This window comes from Benincasa hispida, chromosome 1 (assembly GCF_027475165.1).
Source record: "Benincasa hispida cultivar pf3 chromosome 1, pf3_genome.v1.1, whole genome shotgun sequence".
Classification (NCBI taxonomy): Eukaryota; Viridiplantae; Streptophyta; class Magnoliopsida; order Cucurbitales; family Cucurbitaceae; genus Benincasa; species Benincasa hispida.
The window spans coordinates 45325476-45352647 of record NC_143478.1 but is presented as its reverse complement, the minus strand read 5'-3'; the positions used below and the strand labels follow the sequence as shown (position 1 = coordinate 45352647).

At 33.6% G+C, this 27172-nt stretch overlaps 1 protein-coding gene across 1 annotated transcript in view; it reads left to right on the top strand.

Annotated features, from left to right (window-relative positions):
• Window positions 1-26818, top strand: part of LOC150038475 (uncharacterized) — a 41064-nt gene extending 14246 nt beyond the window's left edge. The window contains exon 3 of the mRNA XM_090313342.1: window positions 26732-26818. Within this exon, the coding sequence (XP_090169468.1) occupies window positions 26732-26818 (87 nt within the window). The remainder of the gene's footprint in view (window positions 1-26731) is intronic.
• The last annotated feature ends 354 nt before the right edge of the window (window positions 26819-27172 follow it).

Genomic DNA, 27172 nt, shown 5'->3' with positions numbered 1-27172 from the left:
AGAAGAAAAGGAGGAAGAGCTAAAATTTACCTTTGTAGATTCCCAAATTCTTGTTATTCTCCAGAATGTCTCTTCAATGATCAAAGGACATCACCGGAAGAGAAATCTTGTTATTCTTTAGGATCCCAAGAATTGGATGTGTGTCCTCCAAGACTTGGAAGAGGAAGAAGAAGTAGTAGAGAAAAGAAGAGAGATGTTGAGAGAAGTAGTAGGAGAGTAGGATTCAGGATTCCCAATTCAACTGTGTCATAAACATGGGTTATGAAGAACTATTTATAGAGAGAAGGGGTAACCCCCTTCTCCTGGTCTGTCTCGTTTCTACTCTAGTTCTAATTTAGTTAAATAACTTTTATTTAATTAATCAGTCCAATAATTAAATAACCATATATATTAAATCCAATTTAATATATATAATTAATTGATAAATAAATATAAATCACATGTTTATTTATCTTTACTTCTAAAAAATTAGTTAATTAATTAATCAATTAAACGACTATATTAAATCATATTTAATATATAATTAATCAACATATAATTATCACATATTTATATGTATACATCTTTTTAATATTTGAATCTTATTCAAATATTTTCTCTCTGAATTATATATCACATCAATAATTAACCATATTACATTAATCTTATTAATAAGGGAAAGTAGATGAATTTCTTCTTAAAGGGATTATTCAGAGTCTTGAACAATGAGACACTTCACCCACTTACTTATCAGACAGGGATCTAGTTTATAGTTGGACTAATTGTTCATTAGAGGGATCAGTGGTACTTAAGCAGTTAGATGTAACTACAAGGATAAAACGGTAATTTGATCTAGTTGTAGTTACGAACAATTTATTATTGATTGGTTATATCCATGGATACGAAAATATATCTACAATCTGAAGAGTGCAACTGTCGTTCTTTAGTGGAGTGACATTTGACAGTTAATGAATGTTGATTAATTTAATTAAAGAGTTTAATTAATTAATCTTGAATCAATGGAGTTTATAATTTATAGGTCTATAAGGTTTCCTTGCTAGTTAATATAAAGTATAATATTATTAATATAAAGTATAATGTATATTGATATATTATAGTATATAGTTAATTATAAATATAATTTATAAATAAAGCCATATAAAATGTGAGAGATATATATTTGACTAAGATTCAAATATTATTTATATGAATAAGATTCATATAAATACTAAGTTAAAAATAATATGAATAAGATTCATATTAAAACTCTTGGTTATAAGGGAAAGTTGCCTTTTAATATGATTAAGGTGCATAATATATAGTTCATTGACTAATGTTTAATTAATCAACCATATATTATAAATAATATTGGATTATTTAATATTATATTGGGAATATGATATTAGTATAATATTAATCCAATAACTCCTCACTTTAAGGAAGTTATTCTGTATCATGTTGATGCTCTTCCCTTTTTGATATATTGTTGTTAAAGCTATAAAAGTACTATTTCTTAGGCTTAATTTAGGCTCTTTAATAGATTTTTAATTTTAATTATCCTATTTTATAGGTATTGAGCACCAAAGAGGTGGAATCAAGCTTAAGAAATAAAACGATGTTAATTTGAAGCAATTTGGAGGCAATTTGAGCATCTAGGTTTCAAAGGAGGAGAAATGACCAAAATACTCCTGATCAGAGCATTTCAACCCTCCCTCAATGCTATAATACAACGCTATAAGGTAGAATGTATGGATGCAGGATCAGTGTTGCAACACTATCTGCAGCATTGTAACGCTATGAATTTTGATTGATAAGTGCTAAAATCCACGTGCACCTCTAATTTGCATTAGAGTTACAAGGCTGTCTCAACCCTACCCCAATGATCGAGGGTTAGATTAGCAAGAGCGTTACAATGCTCATACTAGCGTTTCAATGCTATGAATATCATATAAAAGTGTTAATTATAATATTCGTCAAGTAAAATTATCTGTATGATACGTAATCCATGATCCTTCTAGGCTTCGCTGGACGACATGACGTTCTCGTTCAAATATAGGCCGGTCGTACTTGTGATGGTTTCCAAGGATCCAATATGAGAGTAAAGAGTAGTTGAGGCATTTTATAGAATTTGAAAGTGGGAACTCCTTTATTTGATGTAACTACTTAGTAATTACTAAAGATAGGCTAAGGTAATTACCAAGTTAATCTTTCCTTTCTTAAGTAGAATAACTCAGGTTGGGAGAGAGTTTAAATAATACCTAGTATCATAAGACTAGTAGGGCACTGACTAACTTTAGAGCCTATTGGGTTTGCTTTTATATTTTGAAATATTGTATCGAGTAAGGAGTTAGAACAAGCCGAGCCTTAACCAGGCCCTATTAGAAAGAGGAAGCGCTTTAGCTATTTCATTTTTTCTTGCTTTTCATTGTTGGCTTTCTTTTATGAAGAGCTGGTTTCGGGGTCTCTCTTTATTGAGATAGTCAAATTAGACTCTCTTTTCATCATCCTTGAGTGAAGGATTCTAACCTAGCTCAATAACCCCTCTGTGAAGTTGTAGTCCTTTCTGCTTACAGTTCTGATAGTTCCGTGTCTCCAGCCTCTCATGCCTACCTGTTTTTCGACAAACTTGCTTGCTAAGATTTCAATCTCAAAAATTTTACAAACCCTAGGATTGTTGACTTTTAGTCGTCAAGAGGACTTAGTCAAGGTCTTAGTATATTTGTTTGATCGAATTCGGCTAAGGCTAAGGTGAAAATGCCTTTTGTTTCCTTGAGACTTCTTACCAGCTAACCCGCAGTAATCTCCTTTTCTTTTCCACGACTTAGACTAATGTAAGTGAAAGTGGGGGAATGTGTCTTGTTGTGACTCAGCGCTCTAGTAATTGAATTCTCCTTCTTTTTTGAATCGTATTACTGACATTTAATTAGATTGTATAGCTCTTTAATAAATTGTGCTATGTCTTTCTAAGTGAGGAAATCTTTCTCATTTTGGATGCGCATCCCTGTAGAACTGAGGCTTTTGATCAAGTCTCTCGATCTTCAGTTTTAATCCTATCTCTTTCCGTTATACCTTATATAATGTCTTCTTCCTAAGAGTCTGTTTCTTTGTTAAGTAAGAAATTTCATACATAAAGGAATCTTTCTATAAACCGGTTTGTAGCTGGGTTGAAGCCTAATTATAGAGAGCAAAACTATCCCTTCTGATTTTTTTTTTGTCCTGTCAGATAGAAAGAAAATGAGACCTCAAAAAGCCTTATTTACCACTTTAGCGGGTGGGGTTGAAGAGGGGGTTTACATACAACCGAGGCAAAGTGGTTTATGATTAAATCTCAGAGGCATTCTTATCATTTGGTAGATCCAAGTCCATGGCTTATTTTGGGTCATGACTGAATGTTGTTCAAAAGCACACTTCTCCTTCTTCATTTACAATTCATTCTCCTTGAGTACTTGGAAAACTCATCGTAGGTGCTTTTTTTACCTCGAAAGTTTTACTATGCACCACAATATCATCCAAGTATACTACGAAAAACTTGTCCAATCTCAATTTGTGGAAAGCCTTCGATGGTTTCCTTATGAAAACATCAATTTTTATTTGGGTATAGACGGTATCTCATTATTCTTTGTGATATTGACCACATTTCTGATCCCTATTTGCATTTTAGTGGGTTGGTCTGGTATGAGAAGTTATAAGAATGAATATATTACAACATCTATAGTTCGTGAATTTCTGATGATTGTCGTGTTCCACATGGTGGATCCTCTACTATTGTATGTTCTTCCCGATATATCTAGAAGCTTCTAGTAAACTCTTACTCTTTCTCTTTGCCTCTATCTTTCTTCGGGCTCTTTCCTAAATAGAACTACTTTATGTCTTACATAGAACATATATTTTTTTTTTATTTTTATACCAGCCGTGGTAACTCTTTCTTTGATTTTAAGCAGTGAGAAAGTTGGAAAGCCTAAGACTGGAGTTTACATCAGTGCATTTTCCAGTAGTTCCAATTTCTAGTAAGATTGCCCCTACAGCCATTGGATGTTCTTTTGGTTCCAAGCTAGTTGAAATTGATCCAATTGTAGGGCTATTGATTCGATGATTCCTATTGGACTTGGTCAGTGAGAATTAATTATTGGGGGAACCTTGGTCATCCTTTGGACTTTAGTTAGCATCGAGCCAGAAGAATAGGAAAGAAAAGAGTTTCAATATTGAAACAACATTGGATAAAGGAAGTCTTCAATCATTCAACAGATCTACCGACCGGTCTAGGCTCTTCGGGAGCAAAGTTCCAAATTAGGTAAAAGGAGAGAGGAGAGTTAGGCCATCTTAGAAAGCAAGTTGCTCGATTTTGGCCATTCCAAGCCAAAGCTTAAGAGAATTCATTTGATTTTGAGTTTTAATTGTGAATCTTGGCATCGTGAGTCAGATTTGATGAATGATTGAAAGCCAGGATGTTGGTTCTTGAGGTCTATAGGAATTTTGTTGAATTCTTTGAGGTTTGTTACAAATTTTTATTCGATGTTTTTGTTTCTTTGTGATTTCTATTCTTTGATTCAAATTCTAGCACAAGCATGTAGGATTGATGAATTGACGACTAAAATTTCTTGTGTGTTTATCTTTGCTATGTGTGTTTTTGATGTTCGTAATTGCATTGAAAGCATGTTCAATTAAGTAGTAATAGGTTTTAGTTCGAATTATGGCATTATTTGTAGGCTATCTACGATCACCTAATTGATAACAAAACCTAAAGATTGGAGATGTATTAGAATAGAATTAGTCATTCTTTCTTAATGTCTTAATCAATTCAAGAACACAATGCAATTAACTAAGTAAATTACCTTTGTTACGAGCGTAGGTAATTTATGGATTAGGGAGTTTATATAGGCTATCCCTACATTCGATTAGGTTCAAGAAATAGCTAATTCAAGATTGGTTTCCTAATTAATCGATGATTAGATTCATAGAAAATCCTACGATCTCTAAATCGGCGAAGGTAATCTTATGTTCGATCTCTCTCTTTCTCAATCTTTCTTACTTTTTTGCACTTTAATTTCCGCATTTAGTTTTTCCTATTAAGCAAACAAAACCCCTTCCATTTTTACTACTTTCCACGGTCAAAGTTAGCTTAGGAGAGATTTAATTTGTGATCTCTCTATGGTTTGACCCCGTGCTCACCACTTATACTACCTGGTAGAGTAAGTAGTGGTTCGGTGATCTAGAAATAATTTCTTTTTGTTGGGGCTAGTGATGTGAATTCAACCATTGAACCATTGCATGTATCTAAAGGACTAATTACAAGAAGCAAGACGAAGAGGATTCAAGAGGCATTCACACTACATCTTTAAAAACTAGCAAATTCACAAGAACCGACAAATAATTTTGAGACTAAAATTTTATATAATGTTAGTTCAATGAGTCAAGAAGAGAATGACATGAAGATGGTATGGGAAAAATCATATAGTTTGGAAGATGACACGTTGGTCAAGAAAAGTGTGCAAATTTTGTGAAGAAAATGCTGTTAAGTGTGCACTGCATGGGAAAATATGATGTCAAACCTTGTCAAACGTACATATCTACTTTCCCACCTTCTAGAGGAGATATTTTAGGTAATTTGAAGACTTTCTACATTCCTAATTTTGCATTTTGACTTATAATTTAGTATGCAATTAAGTGTCAAGTTTCTAGGTTTTATTTTCTACAATTTGCAATTAATTGTATTTGAATGACTTTTGAGTTTCTTGGTTTATCCATGACTATTTGGTCTATAAAATGGCTAGTAATATTCTTCAAAAGGCAGATTATCCATAGTAAAAAAAGCTTGTGCTTATTCAACCCTTTGGTGTTGTCTTTTCTTTCAAACCTTGCTTTAGATTTGATGTTTAAATCAATTCATTTGATTAGTCTTGATCAAGCTAATTCTGGAGTGAGTTGTCTTAGAACCTAAGAGTGACCATCATCGATTCTAAATTCGATCTAAGTTAGTTTTCTTTGTGAGTGTTTGCAAGAATCCTAGAAGGACCTCTAGCTTTACATCCAACAAGCATTGCGGGCACATAAACATTTTCAAAGGAGGTTTTTCTATTCCCTTGTTTTATTTTTCATTGAGCTTAACTAAAGATAAATTGAGCACAATGTATCAACTTAAGTTGGTGGTGAGATATTCATTAGGTAGTGTTTAGATATTAGCCTAGGGTTATTGAGCACCGTGCTCGGATAATGTTGTGTGCTTAATTGTTTTGTTTGCTTTGTTGTTTAGTTTGTTATGATAATAGTTTATGATGCACTATTCTTGTGATAAAATTTTGCATGAAATAATGTTAAGAGAGCATGATCATGATTTTTAACCCAATTTTAAAAAAAAATTCTTGTCTTTCATGCATCTTTAGGTCATTGCTCTTGCTAAATTAAAGTCTTGCATGCTTAGAATTGTATTATCTAGTTTGTATTTCTATTGTCATCCTGAAAGGCCCACTTTTGACTTCGGAGTAATCCTACTTGTTTTAGAGCAAAACTAGATAAAGTGGATAAATAAAAAAGGGCCAAATGTGAGTAAAGAGAGAGAGAGAGAGAAAATTAGTTGCTAAGTATATATATATATATACAGGCAATTGCTAGCTTGCCTGCAAAATAAAATAAAATAGTGTGTTTGTACATGGATAAAGGTAAAAAACTACCTCCATCGTGTCCAGTTAGTGTCTCGCGAGAAAAGAGTGGATAGGTTCCCGGCGATTGGGTGTGAAAGCTAGCCCTCTAGGTAAAACAATTTCCTTCTATGTTTTGTGTGTTGGAGTTTTGGTACCCTTGTCTTAGTATTACCACTTTTTCGCAAGTTTTGTATATCCAGGATAGATAACCGAGCCAGAGTAGGAGAATATAGATTGAGAACTTTATAAAACCTTTTCGGGCTGTGCAAAGTTAACTAGCAAGGCTCTAGGCTCACTCATGCATGAATGAATTTAGAATCAAACTTAAAATATGCTTTATTGATTGGTTGTAAGCAAATTTCATTCTTGATTACAAATTTTTATACTATTTGACTGTTGAGACTAGAGTAACAACCTTAGCAATTTGAGCGAGCATGTCTTTGTGAGAATGAATATATTTGCTTGAAGGTATGATTTTACTTTGTTCAGGACGAGGAAGAATTAAGTTGAGGGTATTTGTTAGAGCTATAAAATTACTATTTCGTTGGGCTTAATTTAGGCTCATTAATGGATTTTTAATATTATTATTCTATTTTGTAGGTATTGAGCAGTGAAGAGGTAGAATTGAGCTTAAGATTTCAAATGGGTTTAATTTGAAGCAATTTAGAGTTAATTTGTGAATTCGGGCTTTAAAGAAGGAGAAATGGCCGAAATACCCCTGATTGGAGCATTGCAACTCTCACTTGACATTATAATGCAACGCTGTAAGGCAAAATATGTGGATGCAAGATCAACATTAAAACGCTATGAATTTTGATAGAAAAGGGCTAAAATCCTTATGTGCCTCAAGTTTCCACCAGAGTTGCAACTCTGTCTCAACCCTATCCCAACGCTCGACGGCTGGATGGACAAGAGCGTTGCAGCACTCCTACTAGCATTGCAACTTGACGACTATAATATAAAAGTTTTCTTTCTGAATTAGGTAAAAGGAGAAAGGAGAGTTAGGGTATCTTAGAGAGCAAGTTGCTCAGTTTTGGCCATTACATGCCAAAACCCATGAGAATTCCTTTGATTTTGAGTTGTAATTGTAGGGATTTTCTTGAATTCTTTGAGGTTCGTTATGAATTTTTGATTGGATGTTTCTGTTTCTTTGTGATTTCCATTCTTTGATTCAAATTCTAGCATAAACATATAGGATTGATGAATTGATGACTCAAATTTCTTGTATGTTTGTCTTTGGTATTTGTTTTCTTGATGTCCGTAATTGCATTGAAATAATGCTCGATTCAGTAGCAATAGGTTTTAGTTTGAATTATGGTATGATTTCTAGATTATCTAGGATCTCTAATTGATAATAAAACCTAAAGATTGGAAATGCATTAGGATAGAATTGGCCATTCTTGCTTAATGTCTTAATTAATCCAAGAGCATAATGCAATGAACTAAGTAAATTGCTTTGGTAATGAGCTTAGTTAATATAGGGATTAACAACATGTTGATTCTCATTAAGAGTTTGTATGGGCTGTCTCTACATTCGATTAGGTTTAAAAAATAGTTAATTTAAGTTTGGTTTCATAATTAATCAATGATTAGATTCATAGAAAACCCTATTATCTCTAAAACAACAAAAGTAATCTTGTGTTTGATGCGTCTCTTTCTCAATCTATCTTACCTTTCTGCACTTTAATTTCCCTATTTAGTTTTTTCTGTCAAGCAAACAACAACCCCCCACCTATTTTTACTGCTTTCTACAGTCAAATTTAACTTAGAAGAGATTTAATTCTTGGCTTCTCTATGGTTCAACCTTCTTTTAGCTACTTGTGCTACCTAGTAGTATAAGTAGTACGATTATTTTATAAATATTTTTTGTTTAGGTTAGAGGTCATGGGCGACGATGAATCTTTCGGTCCTAACAATTGTCTAAATCAAAAAACAAAAAAGGTAGTGATCATAATGTGAAAATTGGCAGAAGAATTCTGTCCCAAGAACTCTCACTATCTCTTAATCCTTATGCATTTCTCTTCTCCCAAAAGCAAAAGGGAGACCATATTTCCTATCTCTTACCTGATAATAGCAAGATAACTTCGTGATGGTGTCCAAAGTTTGTTGTTGCAGTATTCGTGTTCATTGGAAAACTTCCAATGTTCGTGCTATATTGAGTTCGAGGCTTAGAGAGGATTTACTTGAAGAAAAAAATTTCTATAAGGGTGAGTAATACTTTTCTTCCTCTCAAATTAGAAAACATGCTTATAGGATTAATTTTGATGTTTATCCTATGTAATTTTGTATGTATGTCTTTTTTATTTTCATGGTTTCAGATTGAATTATGATTGCATGAAGTTCACACGATTCCACAAAGGAATTCCATTCATTCATTTTTAAGGTCATGCTTAAGCATACAATGTAATAAGTGAAGGAATGGAATTCCTTTGTAGAAGCTGTGATCACTTTGCCCGAATTTTGTTACAACAATTAAACATACAAAACATAACAAAAATATGATTAAACATGCTTTTACAGAAGAATATAGAGAGAAGTATAATTTTACCTTTGAAGAAATAAAACTTCAGATCTTCTTTTGAACTTGTTAATTGAACACAACATGTATAGTAAGAAACACTACCAAAGGGTCTTCTCTGTTATTCTCTTTGGACAAGATGGTTTATGGAAACCTCTGTTTTGAAATCAAGAAGGAAAAAGGATGAACACAGAGAGAACACATAGAGACCTTTTATAAACTCTCAACTCACTTTGAGGAGAGTTATCAAAATAACTTTCCACTGCGCTGTAACTGTGGGGGAGTTAATGTGAGTTATTCCATTTTCTTTTATTTATTTGAACTGAATTAATAATATATACATAATCCATTTATTTAAATATAAACATTTGAATCATATTCTAATGTTCATCTCTTTCATAACCTATATTTTTAATATGAATCTTATTCACATTATTTTTAACCTATGATAGGTCTGGAAAAGAACTACATTTTAGTATATAACTCTCTCAATTTTATATTATTAATTTGCCTTATATGTCAAATTTATATATAAAATCAAATCCCGACACTTTTAGAGTCCTTAGAAGAAATTTGGAGCTAAAAAGAGTTAAAATGAGCAAAGAATCAACTAAGAAGAAGAAACCATGAAAAATTACACTTTCCCGCTCAGTTGAAACAAATCTACGTGCCTCAACTCAAAATCGCAGAGTTGCAACACTCATGCTATGCCTACACCCAACACTTGCCTAATGCTAAAAGGTAGAATGTTGATATACAGGGTAGTGCCGCAATTCTCTCATTCAGCGTTGCAACATATGGACATTGACTGAAAAATAAAAGTTCATGCAGCGCGCTTTTTCACAAGAGAGCGAAAAAATAAATTTTGTATTGTAATATAACTATATACATTATATTAATTGTATCATGTACAATTAATATTAGTTTCTTTAAAATCATTTACATCTTTCATTACATAAGTTAAATTTTTGGCCCTTAAGGCATAATAAAAGGGGGAAATTGTAACTTTAATACAAAATAAATTAAAAATTTGGAGCGTGTTCCTAGTTTTTTCTTTTTTGCAAATATGAAAAATCTCACTCATGCCGGCATGATTCACTGACTTCAGCCTGAAATTTTGATTGCTATCTGATTTCTATGTGATTGTTATGTGACTACTATCTGATTTTCATTTGATATTTATTATTTTATGATTATTATCTTACTACTATATGATATACTAATTGTCAATGATATTGATTATCTGACTACTGTTGGATTGCTATTTGATACTGATTGTTATCTAATTGTTATTTTATATTGATTTTCTATCTAATACTGATTGTCAATGATACAGATTGCTATATTATAATGATTTTCAAATTGTCAATGATACTAATTGTTACCTGATTGTTGTCTGATTACAATAATCAAATAGCAATCAGTGATACTGGTTGCTATTTGATTTCTATTTGATTGTTATCTAATTGCTATTTGATACTAAGTACTTTGTGATTGCTATTTGATTATCATGAAATTTATGTTTGATGTTTTGAGCCATAATTGAGATAATTGATAAAATTATTATTTGACGTAGTTTGATATGAGATTTGATAATTGAGGTTTTGGAGAAGTTGAAAGATTTGGAATTTAGAAATTTAGAATTGAATTAGGAAATTTTGATTATTGGTTTTAATATGAATTTTGAAGTTTGAAACAATAAATAAATAAATAAATGAATAAATAATTATATATATATATATATATATATATATATATATAAACACATGTTTAGAATTGATACACTTGGAATATCATGAGTATAAAATAAAACACACATGTTTTATTTTAAAATAAGTTATTGATTGAATGTTGATTGATATTAAATTTATTGTCGACACACTTGAAATGTTGATTATTGTAAGATATACTATTAATATACCACATTTTTCACTCTAAGAGAATGTGATGAAAGCTAGTTTGCAAATACATTTAGCAGGAAGAGATGAAGGAATCAAGAAGCAAATCATCAATAGGCTAACAATAGCCATACTACCAATCTAAGCCTTTTTAATCTAAATTAGAAGCTTTAAAAATACCAGAATTTTAATGCTAAGCTTACCTATTAATTTGATAGTATTATTTTTTCTTAGTTTTTTTAAACAAAATTATTCACTTAAAAGGCTAAAACCACATCTCAAATATCTATCTCAAATTACACTGTAATTTTTAAAAACTGGAATTGCTTGATATTAGTCAATTAACCCACAAATATTTACACAGCAACAAAAACAAAAATCCAATTGACCAACAATTTTTTATAGTAAACTTTCTAAAAGATGAAAAACCAAGAAGAATGGATCGAAAAGACCGAAAACTACCTTGCAAATATGATAGAAGAGAAAAAAAGTGGGAGAAAAATGGGAATATGATAGAAGAGAAAAAGTCAAATTCAAGGATTTTTCCCTATCTCTAAATTTTCCATATATCAATGACACACATGCAATTACACCATCTAAATTTGTCATCCATTATAATTTCCATAAAGTGACTACGAGGTTTTATTTTAAAAAAAAAATTCCTTTAAAATAATTTAAATCCTTGTTTAATCCATTTGTGAGCTAGCAGAGAGACCTAATGTCACACTCCCTCTCAGATTACCCTTTAAACTTGCAAGGAGATGTGATCGCAGTAATTACCAACTCTCTTGCTGGTACTTATTGTCCACTAACCTACTTAATCTGACTTAGAACCTTGAACTGCATATATAATCAACCATCAACTTAAGATAATGACAATCATTACCAGAGTTCTACATTACTCTTCAATAATACAACTTATACACTTTACATAAGCAGTGAGCCCAACACACTCAACTAGTCCCTACATGACATAATACATACGTACTACTTTATACATAACCCACACTTAGACTTTCTAACATTTTGGTCTTGAGTGGCAGAGCAACAACAGAGTCATCTTCTGGGGAGTGATCGCTATCTATGGAGAAGACATTTAGATAGGGTGAGGTAGAAGCCCAGTGAGTGACTAACCTTTGAAATGTAAAAGATATACATATCAATCATGCTTTACAAGAGATCATGAACTGAAAAGTGTAGCTAAAAACTGAGAAATTAGTCAAGCAAGTAGTTACATAAAAAATTCTCTACTAGTAATTAAACATAACATAGGCATTATAGACATCAGCTCTGGGAGATCCTTAGGCCTCAGCTTCAACATTAAATATCTTTACAAGAGAGCGATTCCTCTAGTCTACTCTTGAGCATAACCTTATTGAACTAAAGCTTGGTTGGGGGAGGGATCCTCCGGCCCACCTTCCATTATAACCTTAGTCGAGGTGTGTCACTTCTGACCATTACTTATGTCTTTAGCTGTAACTCATCGAACAGCTTCCATAACACTTGAAGCATAAAACATAATAACATTCGGTGAATACTTCCTGAATCTTAGTTGAGAACGAGCATTCATCGCTCAAGCTCCCAACGTCTGTATTAAACCAAGAGGCCCATACTTCGGCCTGAAGTTACTGAAATATGGCCTAGGAGACCCATACTTCGACCTCTCAAATATAGCCTAAGAGACTCATACTTCGGCCTTTTCTTTAGAACTTTCTACGTGCACGTGGAGTTACTAAGTACCGTTAATACCTTAGGTACTTCCTGGACACATTCTATGCTTCAGTATCCAACTTACTAAAAACATATCATGCTTTAAAATCATATTGAAGGATTCTCATAAAACTGAGATCATGTGAACGGAAGCGGATCGTTCCAAATTTCATTGTTAAAGAACTCAAATAATTACAGTCTAAATGGAAACAATTATGCAGATACTATAAATTACAACATGCTTCTTTAAATGAACAAACAAGGGATAGAGTATGCAAAAATTTGAAGAACCTTTCTTTAAGTATCCATCGATCGTTCAACAACTCGTTCAATAGCACAAACTCGAATGCAACGAATGACTGGATGAACCTCGATCACAATCAAGTCCAACTCGATCCTTGACCCTCAAATGGAATAAGAACACCACCACAAGGGTTACCTTGGAATTCTCAGTATGAGAATCCAGGAGTTGTGAGCTTTGTGTGATTTTGGAAAGAGAAAAGGAGGAACAAAATGACAGAGTAGACAACAGAAGAAGGAACAAGCCTATCGTATAGACTTGATACTCGATCATGTAGAAGAAGAAGCCTATCGTATAGACTTGCACTCGATTGTGTAGTATCGAGTAACTATCGTATAATAAACTCGATACTTGATCATTTATGTTGTGAGACACTATCGTTTAGTAAAACGCTTTTACTCGATATTTAATTCTTTTGTGAAACGATACGGATGAACAATCAACCTCTGATTTGGAAAACAATTTTCATTTTATCTCACAATTACCATAACCATGCATAACCTCCCACTCAAGTTGGTTATTAAAGAAAAAGATTAATTCATTATCATATAATTAATATATTATAAAGAAATATGATAAATAACTTATCATATTATATTTATGACCTATAGTTTTAATATTTCATCATATGAAACATATAAACCATAGTACTTTTTCTATATTATGGTATTTAATATAAATCATATTTATATTAATTCCTCCAATTAATGTATCTAATACATCAAATCAATTATATCCCATATAATTGAATTAATTGAATTATATTACATATAATCAAATTTTCTCTTGTTAATTTGAACACTTCAAATTAACCCAAACCTGATTCTCAACTTGAACCCATTGAGCTACCAAGGACTTGTAGCTTGAAGCTCCAACGGTACATGAATAACTAACTAAACTGTTTAATCACGAGATCCACCATCTGTTAACTGTTGGTCACTCCACTAAAGATTGCCAGCTGCAGTCTTCGCATTACAGATATATTTCTGTGTCCATTGGATATAACCAGTCAATAGTGCTATGACTCTTCACAAATTGCTCGTAAGTACAGCTGAACCAATTTATCTTTTTGTCCCTGTAGTTACATCTAACTCCTTAAGTACCACTGATTCCTTTAATGAGCAATAAGTCATAGTCCTACTATGATTGAGTCCTCTCTTCCCAAGAGAGGGTGTGGCTGCTATGTTCAAGACCCGCAATCAGTCTTTAAGGGAGCAATTTATCTACTTACCTCTGCTTCGGGGAAGAAGTGAAATCCATCGTGTGTAACTGAGTTCCCAACTCCCCAATCAGACGAATCCCCAAAATAGTAGGCTTGTTGAGTTGGCAGTCTGGCCACTCTCACCCATACATATCAAAGGACTGCCCTCATGAACAGGAGTTCCTAACTCAATCAGGATTAAGGTCATGTCATCTATGGTCGTCCTAGTGAAATGTAAGTCTCAATTATCAATTGCGTTATATAAAGAAACTAATCATTTCGTTTTCCGATCTTATACAAACTATTTGTATAGGATACCCCCGCTCGTATGTCTCCACATGAATGGTCAGGATCAGACCATTTGTAGCACTTTACAATACTTGTAACATCTATAAAGCGGGCCGTATCCGTAGTGTCACCAGGATAAGGTATCCCTTCTATATCCTTATACTACAAACCATATAGGTTATTACTTAAGGCATGATCCACTTGTATGTCTCCACATACATGCTTAAGTTACATAAAATAACCTCGGATCTTAGTTTATTGGATTGAGTAAATGCTTATAAAATAACAGTTATTTTATAAATAATAATATGTTTATAAAGTGTTTACAAACTAACGAGACTACCAGGAGAATTAGGACACCAATCCCAACAATCTCCCACTTGTCCTAAAGCATTGGTAGACTTATGTATAATACAAAACAGTACAATATACAATAAACTAGTGCCTACTCTATACCCCAATATCATCTCTGTTGGGATTGGTGTCCTAATTCTCCCGGAGTCTCGTTGTTTTGTAAAGATACACATTGTTTAATGAATAAAATAAGTGTTATTTAATTTTGACATTTACTCATATCCAATAAACAAAGCTCCTTGGTTATCTTATATGAACTTAAACATATATATATGATATACAAGTGGATAATGCCTTAAGTGATAATCTAAATAGGTCTGTAGTATAAGGATTAAGGTGGTATACTTGATCCTGGTGACACTACGGATACGACCCGCTTTGTAGAGGTTAGCAAGTGTTGTAAACTATTACAGATGGTAGATCCTGACCATTCATGTAGAGACGTACGAGCAGAGGTGTTCTATACAAAGATTTTGTATAAGACCTGAACCATGAGATGACTAGACTATGTATATAACGTCGTTGATACTAGAGACTTGCATCTTACCTAAACGACCATAGGTGACACGACCTCAATCCTGAGTGTTTTAGAAACTTCTACCTTTAAGGGCGGTCCTTTGATTAGTATGGATGAAAGTAGCCAGATTGCCAACTCAATATGCTTACCTTTTTAGGGGACTTGTCTGATATAGGAGCTGGGAACTCAATCCACAAGATGGAATTCACTTCTTTCCCAAAGTAGAGATATGTAGAGAGATTGCTCCCTTAAGGGCTGATTCGGGGTTTGAACATAGTGACCACAACTTCTCTTTGGAAGAGAAGACTCAGTCATAGTAGAAATATGACTTATGTTTATTAGAGGGATCAGTGGTACTTAAGGAGATAGATGTAATTATAGGGGCATAACGGTTATTGGCTCAGCTGTACTTACGAGCGATCTGTGAAAGGTTGTTGCACTTCTGATTGGTTAAGATGGACACATAATATATCTGTGGTAAGGAGAGTTCAACTGTCAGTCTTTAGTGGAGTGCCTGGCAGTTAACGGATGGTGGATCCCGTGACTAAAGAGTTTAGTCAATTATTCACGTACCATTGGAGCTTCGAGCTACAGGTTCATAAGGTTCCCTTGGTAGCTTAATGGATTCAGTTGAGGATCAGTTCTTGGTGTTGATTTGAAATGTTCAAATTGACAAGAGGTATTTTGATTATATATGATATAATCGGTTTGATGTATGAGATACATCTAGTGGAGAATTGATGTAAATGAGATTTACATTTAGTACCATGGAATAGAAAAAGAACTATGGTCTATATGTTTCATAAGATGAAATATTAAAACTATAGGTTATAAATATAGTATGATAAGTTGGTTATCATTTATATTTATAATAATATTAATTATTGGATAATTAATTCTTTTTCTTTAATAACCAAGTGAGTGGGTGGTTATTGGATTTTCATGGTAACCTTGAGATAAAAGAAAAATGGTTTTCCTAATTTTAGTAACTATTGAAAAGTTTTTCATAAAAGTTTTTTGAGATTTCTCTCGGCAAAAAGAATCTCAAGGAGTTGTCAAGTAAATACAGATTTATTAAACAACAGTAGGGTGAGATAAATGATTGTTCAGTGGCGAGCTAAACGAACGTACAATATTTAGCAAATGATCGCATAGCTTTTGGTAAATGATCGCTTGTCCAAAGTAAACGATCATGGAGTGTCTGTAGACGACAAACCGAGCTAAACGATGAGCTAAACTATCGCATAGCTTTTGCTAGACGATCGCATAGCTTTAGCTAAACGATTGAGCATTGACCTATACGATAGGTCTCCGCTATCTCCCACTTACCTCTTCGGTGACTTTGAGGTTCCTTAGATTTTGCCACAACCCCACTATGATCACAATAGAGTGTGATAGGTAAAGACATATTTGGAACAATTTCCAAATCAGTAAGGAACTTCCTAGCCAAACTACCTCTTTAGCAGCTTCACAAGCGACTACGTATTCGGCTTCCATAGTGGAGTCTCCAATACATCCTTGCTTGATGCTTCGCCAAACTATAGCCCCTTCATTCAAAGTGAACACTAATTCTGATGTCAATTTTGGAGAATCTCTATCAGTCTTACAGTTAGAGTCTGTGTATCCTGTAAGGATCAAATCCTTATCTCCATACACGAGCATATAGTCCCTCGTTCTCTGAAGATACTTGAGGATCATTTTGATCGTTGTCCAGTGATCTAATCCTGGATTAGACTGATATTGACTGAAAATCCTTACTGCATAGCAAATATCAGGTCTAGTACATAACATTGCATACATGAGGCTACCAACAGTCGATGCATAGGGAATCCGTCTCATTTTCTAAACCTCTTGAGGTGTCTTAGGACACCATTCCTTATAAAAAAAAATTCCATCTCTGAAAGGTATTAAACCCCTCTTGGAATTCTGCATCGAGTACTTGATCAACATCTTGTCAATGTACGATGCCTGAGACAAGGCCAACCTTTTGTTTTTACGATCCCTTATGATCTGGATTCCCAAAACAAACTGCACCTCTCCCAAATCTTTCACTTGGAATTGGGTGGCTAGCCATTTCTTAATGTCAGTCAGAAAACCCACATCATTCCCAATGAGTATGATATCGTCCATATACAGTACAAGGCTCATCAACATTCTGATCAAAGCCAAATGATTTGATCGCAGTATCAAATCTAATATTCCAAGATCTATATGCTTATTTCAATCCATAAATGGACCTATTAAGCTTGCAAACCTTTTACTCTTGATCTGGATTAATGAATCCTTCTGGTTGAGCCATGTAGACAGTCTCCTCAAGATTACCATTAAAAAAGGTAGTCTTGACGTCCATTTTCCATATCTCATAATCATAAAATGTGGCTATGGACAAGAGAATCCTGATAGACTTCAACATGACAACAGGTGAGAAAGTTTCTTTATAGTCCACTCCCTTGACCTAGGTGTAACCCTTTGCCCCAAGTCAAGCCTTAAAGGTCTGCACATTTCCATCTACACCTCTTTTTCTCTTGTAGATCCACTAACAACCTATAAGTGTTATACCATTAAGTTGATCTACAAGTTCCCAGACGGAATTTAAGTACATAGACTCCATTTCTTGATTCATGGCTTTAATCCACTCATCTTTGTCAACATCCTCCATTGCTTACTTATAAGACAATGGATCCTCAACTCCATCATCATATATGATGTTTTGGGCTTCTGTCAAACCCATGTAGTGTTCTGGTGGGTCACAACCGTCCTACTACGTCGAGGTAGTTTCAACTCTTGAAATGGTTGACTAGATGAACCAGCATCAACAACTCTTGTTGATCTATCAGCCTGTTCAACAACTCTTGTTGAACTCTTAGTAGTCTCACTAGAAATCTAATTTATAACAAGCTTACTTCGTGGTTTATGATCCCTTATGTGATCTTCTTCCAAAAAGATAGCATTTATCGATACAAACACCTTGTTCTCACTTGGATCATAGAAGTATCCACCCCTCGTTTCTTTAGGGTAACCTACAAATAGGTAAACTCTCGAACGAGGTTCTAACTTTTTGGGGTTAACCACAAGCACGTGGGCTAGACATCCCCAAATCTGAAGCACGTGGGCTAGAATATAATATGATTATTCTCATTAATTAATTAATTAGGCGGTTAGCAGATAATTGGCCGAGAATTTCTCTGGAATCGAGCGAAAGTGGGAAGATTGAATTCAGTTCTTGTAACTGAAGAATAAAATGAAATTTTTTTTCATTTTATAAGAGATCGAAAATTCACTCACGGTGTGAAAACTTTACGATCGCTTTGCGTTGAGAGCCTATGCGATAGCACCTATCATCCTAAACGATTGCACACCTGCGCACTAAACCATTGCACGTGACTAAATGATTGCTTACCTTTTCTAAATGATCGCTTAGCGTACTGAGTAGACCTAAACGATCGCTTACTATTTGCTAAAGGATCGTTTAATAAAACCTACACGATCATGTACCTTTTCTTAAACGATAAGCACTCGACTATACGATAGTCATCTACTATCTTCCATTTGCTTGTTCGTACTACACGATCGTCTTTTCCTCATCCCTCTACCAATTGCATCAAAGTCTACCCTTTGAATTCTTACCTCGAGAATACCGAGGGCTTCGAGTAATGGTGTCGTCCCCAGTTGCTATTGGTTCATGTGCTGCCGATCATGTAGACGATTGTGGTGCTGTTAGGCGACTGTTTACTAGGTGATAAGAAGTGTAGAGGAGTTTGCTTTCACTGGACTGAGTTTGAGTGAAGATTGTCTTCAACTGGTACATTTACTTAGTCTTTTGTTTTGTAATTGTTAAAGCATTCCTACAATTAGTGTTACAATGCATATCTGTTTATGAGAATGTATGTGTGGTAATTCTGTCACAATGAAATCGGAAAGATCCGCATCTGCTCTTGGATACACTTGTTTAAGAGTTCCTTCGCATAATGCCTGAACCATACCTATCCATACTCTATAAGTTATTAACCTATCAAGCATTCCTAACATCAGTAAAGTAAATAGCTAAGTAACCGTTTAAGGCGACTATCAATAAGTAACTTTCATAAAAGCATGACTTGTTAAATCATTCATAAACGTTTGTAAACATTAGAGTCACTTACAGTATTTGGAAAATCCTTTTAAGATTGATGAGCTTCTCCTACTAATGTCAACCATGTGAACATAACAAATTACTTTAGTTATTAGCCATGGTTCCCCTTTTAGACTCGGAATTAAGCTCACAATTATTCATTTTGCTTTCAAATCTTCGTAACTTACCATAGGGCGTTGGGTACTTAGTCGAATTTAAAAGGACTTAAACGTCAGCTGGTCGCCTCCTTTCTGACACCCACAACCAGTACTTAGTAGGATTTTTCGGGTGCAAAACCCACATATAGCAAGTAGTTACCTGTTAACCTAACAAATTCTAGATTCAGCTTCTAATGTCAATAACTCGAAATCCATAAATTATTTTAAGAAAATTCCTTCTTCAAACATACCCATAATTATGTTAATGTTACCTTGAAATTGCACCATAAAAATGTTCATTGTTTGATTTGGAGCTTTATATCTTCTCGAGTGGCCCTAGACTGTGGAGTTGCTTGCTTCTTTAACACTATCTAGTTTTAGATTCCAAAATATATAACTCAAACCCCATACCCTATCTTGCAAAAGTTCCTTCTATAAACTTACTCGTAAAGGTGATAACAATATTACCTTAAATTTTCAGCTTGAAATTTCACGTGGTTTGGCCTAGATATTAATTTCTTCGTCGACGGCCCAAATTCACCCAAAAATGAAACCCATCGTTACTTCATTTTCCGACCTCCTTCATGCGAAACTTCCTTCAATGGCTTGGCTTCAGAAACTAGAGTCATAGAGCTTTCCAGGTACCAATTTCATCTTATTTGCTTGAAGGAATCGTCCAAGACGAGCTCTTGAAGTTCTCTTCCCTTTTTATTCCACCATCCAGCCCTTATGCATGAAATCGCTTTAAGCCATCTCACCCACTAGTGGAGATGGAAGGCCCAGATTAAGCCATCATTTTAAAACTAATGTTTCGAGCAAACTCAATCCTCGATGGAAAAACTTAATGGAAAAGGGTCATTACTCGATGGAAATTTCGATGGTTCTCTGAATACTCGATGGGAAGAAGTCGATGCTTGACCCTTCCTCGATTGCTCATACTTGATGCTCGGTGGCATTTACTTGATGCCTACCTTATGCTTACTCGACGCTCGACTACCACTCATCATGACTAACACTTAGCCAGAATTTCATTTTGCAAGGCTTGTTGAATGAGTATTCAAGAGCCAAGTTTCTCATACTTAAACGTTTCCCTCTTCATTTCCTTATCCTTAAACATACTTAAGTGAGGTAATTAAAACTCAGGTTTTAAACCTAATGAATCTACAATTATAAACTCCGTTGATACAAAATTACTTAATTAAACTCTTTTATTGAATTAATCAACATTCATTAACTATGTGGCACTCCACTAAAGACCCATAGTGCACTCTTAGGAATTGTAGACTATTTTTGTGCTCATTGATTTTAACATTTTACATAAGTCAACCCATTGATTTGACCATTTTGCGTAAGTAAATCCTTCATAATTTGTTCATAATGATAGCTGGGTTAAATTACTCTTTTACCCCTATAATCATCTTTTGCACATTAAGTACCACTGATCCTCTAGTGAACAATTTTATTTATGGTCCTACCATAAACAAAAGTCCATCTCGAGCCAGTGAGAAAGTGAGGCCTCATTGTCCAAGTCCCGGGTCAGCACTTAAGGGAACAACCTTTCTATCTTGTGTAGCTATGTTCCCAGTTCCCCACTTGGTGTCCCCAAAATGGTAGGCATATTGAGTCAACAACTAAAGTCATTCTCATTCATACAAATCAAAGAATGACCCTCATGAGAAGGAGTTCATAACTCACTCAGGATTGAGATTAAGTTACATGGTTATCGTTTGAAATATTAATCTATTCAGTAAGCAGTGTTACAAAGAGAGATTATATATTTCATGGTCCAGTCTTATACAAATTCATTGTATTGGATACCCTCCACTTACATGTGTCTACATGAACAATTTGAATCAAATCATTTGTAACACTTACAAAGTGGGTCATATCCATAGTGTTACCAGGATAAGGTACCTAAACTTATCCATGTACTATAGACCTTTTAGGTTATTACTTGAACATGATCCATTTATATATCAATCACATACTGTTTAAGCTATGTTAAATAACCTTAGATCTTAGTTTTTATGATTTGAGTTATTCAAATAATGAATAACACTTTATTTATTTCAAAATAATACTTTATTTATTCAATAATTTGTTAACAAATTTACAAACTACGAGATTTAGGACATAAATCTCAATAATAAGTAGTAAAAAGGAAGCATTTGATAACTTATATTTATACAAGTTATTGTCTTTTGGAGTTAGAATATCTAAAATTATTAATGAGAAACATTAAGATCACAAAAAATAGGGTAAAATTTCATTTCATGCATTCATTGAATTCAAATATAGAGTTTATCAAATTTACATCACTAATAAGTTGAATGTGTAGGAACACATATAAAACAAAGAAAGAAAGAACTATGAGTTGAAGGCATCATGCAGTAGAAGAAGTAGTTCCGGCGAAGGAATATCAAACACATATGAGGTGATCACGAGGAATTGCAACAACCAACGTGAAAAATTTGTCTAACGTTTCCTGCTATAATCCTGAGTGCCAGAATGGTCCCCACGTTGAGGCTTATATACATATGAAAAGTAAAAAGAAGACTCAAAATTAGAAAAATCAGAAAAATATTTACAAGGCTCATGATATGTAAGGAAAGAATCAACAAAAATTGGAGAATTTTCTAGGAATAAAGAATTTGACTTTTGAATCTCAAACTTTATCTCTTGAAAATATTCATCTAGATTAGGCATCAATTCTTCTTCATTCTCATAAACCAACTCCTTGGTTGACTCTACTTGACAAGATTCAAACAAAGAGAAGGATCAATGATGGGAAGACTCTCTAGAGATGGTACAATAGGTATTTCAACCTCAAACTTAATCTCTTGGGCCTCTTCATAAAAATTCAGTACAACTTCACTATCGATCTCACTTACGAGCAATTTGTGAAGGGTCATCACACTATTGACTGTTTATATCCAATGGACACAGAAATATATTTATAGTGCGAAGAGTGCAACTGTCGGTCTTTGGTGAAGTTTTCGACAGTTAATGGATATTGAATAATTTAATTAAAGGAGTTTAATTAATGATTCAAATACCATTGGAGCTTCAATCTATAGGTCCATGAGGTCCTCTCTATAGCACAACAAGGATTTAATGAAAATCAATTTTGGATTAATTTGAATTGTTCAAATTATATAATATAAATAATATAATGTATTTGATATATTATAATATTATGTTTATTTGAGAGGAAATAAATATTTGAATGTGATTCAAATATTAGTTATGTGAATTGGATTTATATGATTGAATTAAATATAAATAGGATTTATATTAAATACCATTGATGAGAGAATTAAAACTGTATGTTATATTGTATATGATACAATATTAAACCATATGTTATATGTTATATATGATATAACGTATAGTTGTGTATGTATATATATATATATATATAAGTTAATTGTTATATATATATGTATATAATGGTTTTATTTTAAATTAAATTAATTGATTAATTATATTAATTTTAATTTTGAATTTTAGGGAGGGAAATAACTTCCCTCCCATGATCTCTCTCAACTCACGTAACTAGTGGGAGGTTATGTGAGATTTGGCGTGACATTTTTCTTTTACAGAGAAGTGTTCTCTGAGAGTTTTTTTCCTGAGAAAAACCCAATTCATATCCCCCTCCTCTCAATCTCTCCCTCTCTTCCAATTTTTCCAAGAGCCCACAACTCCTTGGATTCTCATCCCAGAGAATACAAAAGGCTCTAATTGGTGGTGGCCATTTGGATCGTTTGAGGTTTCGAGTTTGTTACAATATGTGACCAATTTTGGAGAAGAGGAAATTCGTGAAGAAGATCGGATTATGTTTAAGTGATAACCTAAATAGTTTGTAATAGATGGATAAGGCTGGATACTTTATCCTAGTGAGACTACGAGTATGACCAATTTTGTACATGTTACAAATGTTGTAAAGTGCTACAAATAATCTGATCCTAATCATTGATGTGGAGACATGTGAGCGGGGCTATTATGTATAAAGGAGTTTATATAAGACCATACCAAGAAATTTCTAGTCTCATTATGTTAAGACTTACATTTCACCAGGATGACTATAGGTGACATGACCTGAATTCTGAGTGAGTTGTGAACTCCTGCCTATGAAGGCAGTCCTTTAATTTGTATGGGTGAGAGTTTTCAGATCACCGACTCAATAAGCTTACTATTTTGGAGATTCTCACTTTAGGGAGTTGGGAACACAGCTATACAAGACGAAATTTACTCCTTCCCTGACATCGGGTTTAGTAGTTAAATTACTCCCTTAAATGCTAATTTCGAGACTTGAATGATATGACTCCACACCCTCTCTCGGCCCGAAGGGGATTTAGTCATAGTTGGACTGTAACTTATTGTTCATTAGAGGGATTAGTGGTACTTAAGGAGATAAATGTAACTACAAGGGTAAAACGGTAATTTTGGCCTAGCTGTACTTACGAGCAATTTATGAAGGGTCATCGTACTGTTGATTGGTTATATCCAATGGACACATAAATTTATCTGTAGTGAGTGCGGCTGTCGGTCTTTAGTGGGGTGTTCGACAATTAATGGATGTTGAATAATTTAATTAAAGGAGTTTAATTAATTATTCAAGTACCATTGAAGCTTCAAGCTACATGTCCATGAGGTCCCCTATGTAGCTCAACAGGGATTAAATGAGAATCAATGTTGAATTAATTTGAATTTTTCAAATTATTTGAGTGAATTAATTATATGTGATATAATAAATTTTATTTAATTATATATTATATAATTACTATAATGTATATGATAAATTATAATATAAAGTTTATTTGAGAGGAAATAAATATTTGAATATGATTCAAATATTAATTATATGAATTTGGTTCATATAATTAAATTTAATATAAATGAGATTTATATTAAATACGATTGATGAGAGAAGTAAAACTATAGGTTATATTGTATGGGATACAATATTAAACCATAGGTTATATGTTTTATGTCATGTAACCTATATATATATATATATATATATAATAAGGTAGTTATTATATAAATATAATAGTTTTATTTAAATTTAAATTAATTTATTTTTAATTTTAATTTTAATTTTGAATTAATGAGGGGAAATAACTTCCCTCCCTTGATTTCTCTCAACTAACGTAATGATTGGGAGGTTACGTGAAATTTTATGAGTGGTTTTCCTTTTACAGAGGGAATGATACAGAGAATTAGATGTAGGATTCTCTGGAAAAAAAAAAACCTTAATAGTGAATTAGATAGATTTGTTACAAGTATGCAATGGTTGATTGAGGTTTATTGAAGTGTTTAATAAACATTAATCAAAGTTGTTTAACCATCCAAAGTAAGTGTTACTTTTGGGAAAATTTAAACAACCATTTAATTAAAATCCGTAACCGGATTTTCCTAAGTTAAATAACCCTAGGTAAAACACTCAGTGGGAGGAAAATGGGGTATATGATACATCATTTTACTTTTTTACGTTTCTCCCTAAAATTTCACATTGTGAGATCTATACTCGGCCTCAAGACACATTTGCTTATGTTCCCCTGCGGATGTAGTTTGTATAAGTCAATATCAAGGTGAAGGAAGGAAGTATTTATAGTAAGTGGGAGCGAGATGTGTGTCAACACATCCCACAGTTTCTCTCATTAGTTTGTAATAAAGTTTTATACTTGCCCTCGAGGCACCTTTGCCTGTGTCCCCATACGGATGATATTTGCATGATTTTTTTACTTCAAACTTCAAAAATGGATGGGGTTTCTTTAGTTTTTTCCCACAATCGGTTCTTCCCTACGATTGGCTCATTGGGGTGGAACTCTAGAATCTAAAATGAGGAGTTACACTTACAAGAAAATGTTAATCGAGTTTAACAATTTTTGGACCGAACAATGATGACTGATAGTTACAGTAACAAGGAGTTATTCTATCTATTGGTTGAGATAGTCTCATTTCAGTGAAGGGGAACTTGATCACCTTACAATGGCTTTTGTCCCGTTTCACCGAAACATCATTGCAAAATAGATGTTACTTAGGGTGCATTAGATTATTTTGCTAAATTTGATTGGTTTTTGCAAATGGGTTAATGCATAGAGTACTGATATAAATAAATTGTATGGTTTCAGAAAATTACATAATGACTTCCGCGACATTAAACTTGTTGTCTACAAACTTACCGGTGAAAATTATACTACGTGGAAAAATACAATCAACACAATTTTAATCATCAATGACCTTAGATTTGTCCTTATAGAGGATTGTTCTCCTGTACCAGCTCAAAATGTCAGTCGAAACATTCGAGAGGTATATGAGCGTTGGATACAAGCAAGAAGCATATGCCCATGATCATTTCCTGTGAGATCATGAAGTCCCTGTGGGGAATGTTCAGACAACCGTACGCAAAAATCAAGCATGAAACTCTAAAACACATCTTTAATGCCCGTATGCAAGAGGAGATATCTGTTAGAGAACACGTTCTCAATATGATGGTCCACTACAACGTGGCAGAAATGAATGAGTCTGTCATCATCGTCAGTCATGTTAGCTTCATCTTGGAATATTTTCTTGCAAGTTTCCTACAGTTCCGGAGCAATGCTACTATGAATAGTATTGACTACAACTTGACCACTTTGCTCAATGAGCTACAGACTTTCCAGTCCTTGATGAAAAGCAAGGAATAAAAAGGATAGACAAATGTTGCCTTGTCCTCTAAGAAGTTATATAGAGGTTCGTCCTCTGGAACTAAATTTGTGCCTTTTTCTTCTGGCATCAGAAAGTGGAAGAAGAAGAAAGGTGGAAAGGGAAAAGCTAACCCACCAGCTGCTGCCAGAAGGGTAAGAAAGCCAAGGCTGCAAATAAAATCTGTTTCTATTGCAATCATGAGAGACATTGGAAAAGGAACCGTCCCAAATACTTGATAGAAAAGAAGAAGTCCAAGCAAGGTAAATGTGATTTTCTTGTATTGGAGACTTGTTTAGTGGAGAATGATGATTCTGCTTTGGATAATTGATTCAGACATTACTAACCATGTTTATTCTTGATTTCAGGGAATTAGTTCTTTGTGGCAACTGGAAGCTGGGGAGATGATGATGCGTGTTGGAATTGACCAAGTCGTCTCGGCTGTGGCAGTGTGAGGACTTTGGCTTACTCTACAGAATAGATATATTTTATTAGAAAATATATTTGTTGTTCTTGAATTAAAGAGAAACTTAATTTCTGTAAAATGTTTGATTGAACAAAACTATTATGTGCATTTCTCTGTAGATAAAGCGTTTATTTCAAAGAATGGTATAGATCTTTATTCTGCTAAACTGGAATTTATTTTATATGTGCTAAGACCCTTAGCAACTAAAGTCTTCCTAAACACTGAAATGTTTAAAACTGCGGTAACTCAAAATAAAGGACTTAAAATTTCTCTTAAAGAAAATACCCGTATTTGGCACCTAAGGTTTGGACACATTAACCTCAATAGGATTGAGAGAATTGTT